This window comes from Rhagoletis zephyria, unplaced genomic scaffold (genome assembly GCF_001687245.7).
Source record: "Rhagoletis zephyria isolate East Lansing unplaced genomic scaffold, Rhagoletis_zephyria_1.1 Rzeph_scaffold_04064, whole genome shotgun sequence".
In the NCBI taxonomy this organism is placed as follows: Eukaryota; Metazoa; Arthropoda; class Insecta; order Diptera; family Tephritidae; genus Rhagoletis; species Rhagoletis zephyria.
The window spans coordinates 26,278-33,565 of record NW_016161147.1 but is presented as its reverse complement, the minus strand read 5'-3'; the positions used below and the strand labels follow the sequence as shown (position 1 = coordinate 33,565).

Sequence of the window (7,288 nt, the reverse complement as noted above, 5' to 3'; positions counted from 1 at the left end):
GGCTACGATCGCGGCATTCACAGCCTGCGAGTCATGGTAAGTTGTAAGAAAAACTTCGGCGAAAAAAGACGCGTAACCAATTTGACGGGGAAGAAAGACGCGTAATCATAGATATATGCTTGGCCAAGGACTGTCACTTCAGCATTATTCCCCAAAAACTATTTACGGAATGCACATACTATTACACCCGCAAACATAGTTGACCGCGAAAATAAGTTTACGCGTCTTTTTTCGCCGTCAACTATGTTAAGAGACTTTCTTCGCTGAAGTTTTTATTGTGCGCTTTTATTCCTATCTAGTGACGATATGTACATATGTATGTGTGAGCACGACGCAATTTTAGATAAATATATTCTGACAAAACCTAAAAATAGCTGCTAAAATGTTATTTAGCAAATGTGGAAAGCAAAGAACTGAATATACCTACATAGATCAGTTTATTTACGCTAACTTTTTGTGCTTCAGCTGATATGCAATATATGCAGTGGATTTATCATAACGGTTGGCATTCAATTTGGTTTTAGTATTAATTTTCAAATCTAACAAAATTTGCATAAATTTCTCTAAAAATTTCCTGCATATGTAAATACATACAGACAGTGGGGAGCAGAAATGAGTGCACGGTGATTTTTGTTAAATAATTGCAAGCTTTTTAAAGTAAAAATTTTTTAGTTATTTTTTCATCAGAAAAAGGTTAATGCTTTAACCGAAACCATATAAATTAAACTTTAAAACCTTACCCAGAGTTTAGAAAAATGTAACAAATTTTCATCCAGAATTTGTACCTTTTAATCTTATTTTTTTAGAACTTGGTTATGCAATTATGGAAGAAAATGTGCGAGACCGTTTGCAAAGAAAATTAACAAAAAAAAAAATCAACGCCAAAATGTTATAAATTGCACGTGTTGAAGAAAAAACCCGGAAAAACCGTCAGCGAAAAAAATATTAAAAATCAACGCCGCTTAAAAGTTGCACTTTATTATACTACAATTTAATGGGCTATCAAACTGCGTACTCAAAAAATATTCTACAAAATCAAATTAAAAATTGAAAATTTATTAAATTTTTCTAAGCTCTGTATAAAGTTTGAAAGTTCTATTTATATGGTTTTGGTTAAAGCATAAATCATATTTTTTATGAAAAAATAACAAAAAAATTTTAACTGTAAAACCCTTGCAGATATTTAACAAAAATCACCGTATACTCATTTCTGCTCGCCACTGTGTGTATGTACATACATACTATATACAGATCTAAATACAAGCATACGTACATAGTACTTACATACCAACATATATTATAAAATCATCCAAACCGACCTATAAAAAAGTTAGATATATGACTGTTATTGTTTTTTTTTGTTGAGGTAGACTTTTCGCTGGAATCGCCCATATGTACTAGTATATTGCATTAATTCTCGCAGAGCATCCTCTTCGGCACGCTCGTATGCAAATGAAGCTCTACAAATGGCAATCATTTTTCGCCGTTAATTAACTTATGAACACAACTAATTTAATATCTATTTTTATCTGTTATGAAAATGTGTCAACTCTTAAGATCCTTAATTTCACATATGTACATACAACTTCCTTTAATTGCTTTCAGTTTGCAATGAGCCGTCTTCTCGAGCAGCCCAGCATTGCGATGTCCCTTAAGTCGTCGTCAGGTAGTCAATTATCTTCGGGTGCTGCAGTTGGCGGCAATGCAACTGGATTAAACGTCAGTACCACAGAGGCTGCAGTACAAAGCCAAACAGAAGCGAATACCAAACAATTAACGGTAACCAGCGCAACGGCGAATAATAATGGTGAGTAACATATGCACATACATACATACATACATGTATATAGTAGAATAGAAATCTTACTATTCAGTACGGCACCTCACCACCCACTCTTTTTTCACAGCCAACACAATTTTCGATGAAGTTTTCATTAGTTTAGTTTCCGGTTCAGCCGCTGGAGCTTTAGCGAAAACCACTATTGCACCGCTGGATCGCACGAAAATCAACTTTCAAATTAGGTAAGCTGTGAAAATATTAAAACAAAGAATTAGCGTGTTTCCTTACGCCAGGATTTACATAGTTGTAAATAGTCAGTATATTCAATACTATCCTTCGGATTAAATTTGACCAATTTCTAACTACATAAATTCTGGAGTACTGTAACAGACCATCTAGTATGGAAACATAAAATTAATCCTTGATTTAATTAAATTTTTCACAGTAAAAATGTTCCCTACTCATTCAAGGCTGCGGTAAACTTTTTGAGAAATACCTACGAAAAAGAGGGTATCTTGGCGTTATGGCGCGGCAATTCGGCTACAATGGCGCGCATTGTGCCTTATGCAGCCATACAGTTTACGGCACACGAACAATGGCGGAAAATACTACAAGTGGATAAGGACGGCAGCGAGTAAGTTATAGGGATTGACAGTATTTATATGTATACTTACTAGGGCTGTGCGATTATTCGATTTATTCGGTTAATCAATTACTCGAGTAATCAAGATTTTGATTACTCAAAACGATGATTAATCGAGTTACTTGAAATATGAATACTCAAAAAAATAATTTTGCTCGTTAAAAGAGTTTACTTTGGAAAATGCTTATTTTCTTTTTTACATTCTGTATATGAAAAAATCTTTCGTTTTAATTTTTGAAAACAGAAACGTTGTTTTCAAAGTATCAAGGAACTTTAACTACTTTTTACATATGTAAAGAGTTCAAATGTTGATTACTCATTTTACTCGAAAAGTTGATTAATCATAAAGCAAATTACTCAAATAGTTTTGTTTCTGGTTAATCAAAAATCTTGATTACTCGAGTAACTGAACTTTTGAGTAATCATAATTTCAAATTAATCGAAAAATTAAGTTATTTACTTTATGATTAATTAAAATTTTGAGTAATCAATTAATCGCACAGCCCTAATACTTACGTATTTATTATGTATACTCCAAAAGTATTGCAATAATAATTTTTTGAATCGTTTGAAAGATCTTTAGGAGCATTCCATCGTTGATACGGAACTAGTCGTACACGTTATAAATACACGTACACGTTTTATAAATTTAGATGTTCGCTTAATTATGTATAATTTTTGCATGTCACTTTACGCCCATTCACTGATAATTCGTGAAGTTACTCCGGGTCTATGATTTGTTGATGTCCGGAGATGAAAATGATTGATAACGGCTATTTAATTTTTGTTTAATTGGAAGATCGATTTCTATGTCAATTTATATACATATTTAAAAAGGGATTTCCGCTGAAAGGAAAATCCGTTTACATTTCTGTTGAAAAATTCATCCGGAAAAGTAACTAGTTTGGCTTTTTTCTTGGAATGCTCGTTTAGATAACTTAAAATAATAATTTTACTTCCACACTTACATAGATATATTTTTTTTTTCTCACAGCACTAAAGGCAGACGTTTTATAGCTGGATCCTTGGCTGGCATAACTTCTCAGTCGTTGACATACCCACTCGATTTGGCACGCGCCCGCATGGCTGTCACAGACAAATACACTGGCTATAAGTATGTTCTTTGAAAATTACTTAAGTACAAGCGCACAACTCTCCTTGGTTCCATTTGTGGTTCCAAGCTATTTTGAATACCCGAGCGCACTTATGCACTTTGTTCACATAACACTTATTACCACATATGTGTGTCTCGGCAACCGTTTTATCAATTTGTACCAAAATAGCTATAATTGTTGTACTTGTCGCATAAAAGGTAAAACCGTGAAAATTTTAGAAATCGGACTTAAATTACACCCACTTTTCATATAACGGTAAATTTTAGAAATGCTGAAACTTCGATATTTCGAAATTTAGGACGTTAATTTACTCAAAATTGATACGCACACAATCCCTTGAAAAGAAGTATCCTTATAATAATATAAAGGAATTTTGGAAAATGGGCGTGATACCGCCCACTAATAACTATAAAAATTAATCTCATTTATCGAAGATGTTTGAAATACGGATAAAACCACGCCCTGCTTACAATGTAACGGTAGTTTTTGGACGATTGAAAAACTATATTTAATACGTGCGCCGGATATTTAATGTTCGGCTTCGCCCGAACTTAGACTTTTTTATTTGTTATCTTAATATTTGTATGTAAACTAAGCTCAATCCATGTCAAATCGACAATTTTTGATTTGGATGAATTTTGTTCAGAACTTTTCTTTTATCATATAACGAAGTTCTACAAAGGTAAAATATTAAAATTTCTTCTTGAAATTATGCAATATTCTAAATTTCACAATTTCAGAGATTTTGAAAGTTTATTTTTTGAATATTTCAAAAAACTATTGTAGTTTGAGAAATGGTTCTGCCCTCGTTTTAATATTAATATTTTTAACGTATGAATTTTTGACCTAAAAACATTTTTTCCCCCGAAATAAGCTTATCAATTTTTATTTAATTGAAATTGATTTTTATTTTATAGTTTGTAAAAAACTTGTTGAAAATTTCAAGATCTTTTAAGATCGGTGAGAGTACTGTATAGTAAAATTTCAAAGTTCTGTAAATTTTTATATTTTTCGAATCTTTTCAAAATTCATCCAAATCAAAAATGGTCGATTTACTTATTAAAAAAAAAAAATGTTAGAACACATTTACTTTAATAGTGTCATTTTCCGAAAAATACAAGTATTGAGTTAAGTATGTAGAAATTACCGTCACCTCTTCTTCTATGTTGTGTAAAAATTTCATAGCTGTATTGATTAGCAGTATCTCACTAGAACAAAAAATCTATTCATTTTCACTATGTGAGTATATGTATGTAAATTCAAAGCCGTACTCGAGTCAGACGCATCATCTATGTAGCCTATTACTTTTTTGAGTTATGACACTATTGAAGTAAATGAGCGGCAAGTAGTTCAGGATATTTTTTACTTGAAACACGCTTTGTTCCACAAAGTGAGGCGTAAAGAGTTTTGTTTGGTAATTAGATAACTTTATTTTGCAGAACACTTCGTCAAGTTTTTGTCAAAATTTGGGTGGAAGAAGGGCCACGCACTCTTTACCGAGGTTATTTTGCAACCGTACTGGGTGTGATACCATATGCAGGAGTATCCTTCTTCACCTACGGCACACTTAAGCGTGAATATTATGGTAAGTTTTAATGAAAGTTAATTTATCCAATAAAATAATTAGAAGACAGAAAATGTGTAATATTTATAAATCTTTAACAACTATTATTTCAATTATAATGCTGCATGTCTACAACAGAGGTGACAGGAAACGCTAAACCGAATACTCTAGTCTCACTGGCATTTGGTGCTGTTGCTGGTGCAGCGGGTCAGACTTCTAGCTATCCGTTGGACATAGTGCGTCGGCGAATGCAAACAATGGGTGTCAATAAAGGCGCTAATAATCAATATCGCACCATATACTCAACACTGAAGAAGATTTACAAGTAAGTCATCGTAACAAATCTATAAATAATTTAAAATGTCTATAATTAATCTGTTATAACACTTTAACGCTCTTTAGGGAGGAAGGTATCAAGAATGGCTTTTACAAAGGCCTTAGCATGAACTGGATTAAAGGCCCAATTGCGGTTGGCATCAGCTTCTCTGCCTACGATTTAATTAAGGAATTTCTTAGGGAATTATTCCATTTGAAACGTGGCCGATACGATGCCTAGAGCATGAAGCTGTTAATNAAGGAATTTCTTAGGGAATTATTCCATTTGAAACGTGGCCGATACGATGCTTAGATCATGAAGCTGTTAATTTTGTATCTTAATTTATATTTTGTTATATATCTACATAATTTTTTTTTTTTACTTGATAAATGGCAAACGGCACAGAACCGTATAGCGAAGAACTTATAATTTATAAATGAGTATTTTTATACATTATTGCTGTTTTCATAAACCGCGTCAACGTAAATGGTTCAATTATCAATTCTAGATATACAAATATATGTATGTAGGTACATGCGAGTACGTTCGAGTATTTTCAGAGCAATCTGTCATATACTAAAATATTACCCGTTTAGATTCGAATTTGTCGAGAGCCGAGTTTTGTTCCTTTTTATATGTGCTAATATTTAAATTTATATATAACGAAATGCGATTAATTTAATTTACATATGCGAGGGTCGCCACTTAAAAAGTGTTTAGAAACGTCAACACTATGTGAATATGTCAAATCTGGCATTGTCATTGCAAAGTTGGGCATTTTTAATGGTTAAGGTACTGAGAGCGTTTTGTCATACGAGAGCTATTTGTGTTGTTATCAGATTGAAAAGAGCTTACGAGGTCACTGTTTTTCCATGACTTTAGAAGCGATCGATGCGTTCAAATCACATGTTTTGAAATGAATGCTTACAAGTATCTGTATATGTGTACCATTATAAATGTCTATCTTTACGATGACAGTTTCAGATTTGGCACATTCACATTAGTTTTGACGTATCTAAACACTCAAATAGCAATCCTCGTACATACATATGTAACTGTAGTAAGCACAATGCGACAATAAATCTAAACTGATTTTTTTTTAACAGCATATACTATGTATCATAATCCATTAAAATATGTATTAGGTATGTAGTATGTAAATAAGCGAATGCGTTTAACAGCAGAAATTGTATAGTACTTTGTAATGTTTTGTATTGATAAAGATGTATGATGAACGATATTAATGCATATATGTATTTACAAACATATATAACTAAAATGCTTAATTTCAAACCTACAACTTTATGCAGTTAGGTTGCATAAGAAATATCGCACACGTTTTTTAAAAGTATATTGATTCGAAATTGGTAATTATTGATATTATGAAATGAAAATTTCAACACATATATATATGTATTTACTTTCAGCAAAAACTGAAGTAATACTATTGAAATTTTTTGCTCAGAAAAAGGGTTTTTGAGTTTTCTGTTAAACTGGGTTTTTCGAGTTGATACACTTTTGGAGAACGTGTACGATATGTCTGCATATGTACATAAACGAATGGTAACGCTATTGTTAAAGTTTCATAAGTCTTTTGATGAGTTTTTCATTGTCTAATATGCGATAAATAAATGGCAAGCTAAAATGAGCGCATTGATTTTTTATTTATAACCTTCATAACTCTATATTGTAAGTATAGTGCATTGGTCATAGCAGTAATCAGTAAATTTTTACGGAAAATTTAATTTCATTTGCAATACAGGAAATTTTTTTTCAGTGTGATTACTAAAAATTTTACTGGTAATGAAAATTTAATTTCATTATCAGTAAAACTTTATTGTTACTGGTACTCCAATGTGTTCATCCATCA

General features: G+C 32.0%; 1 protein-coding gene across 2 annotated transcripts; it reads left to right on the top strand.

The window, feature by feature from the left end:
- Window positions 1-1,579: 1,579 nt before the first annotated feature.
- DPCoAC (dephosphocoenzyme A carrier) lies at window positions 1,580-7,067 on the top strand. 2 transcript variants are annotated; one of them, XM_017625488.1, is made up of 8 exons: window positions 1,580-1,807; window positions 1,908-2,022; window positions 2,226-2,414; window positions 3,418-3,537; window positions 4,978-5,123; window positions 5,241-5,427; window positions 5,505-5,607; window positions 5,680-7,067. In XM_017625488.1, exons 1-8 carry the CDS (start codon window positions 1,612-1,614, stop codon window positions 5,728-5,730), a joined length of 1,107 nt encoding a protein of 368 aa, XP_017480977.1. In that variant the 5' UTR covers window positions 1,580-1,611; the 3' UTR covers window positions 5,731-7,067. The 2 variants fall into 2 exon arrangements, with proteins under 2 accessions (XP_017480977.1, XP_017480976.1); XM_017625487.1 differs by lacking the exon at window positions 5,680-7,067 and having other exon boundaries at window positions 5,505-5,670.
- Window positions 7,068-7,288: the final 221 nt, after the last annotated feature.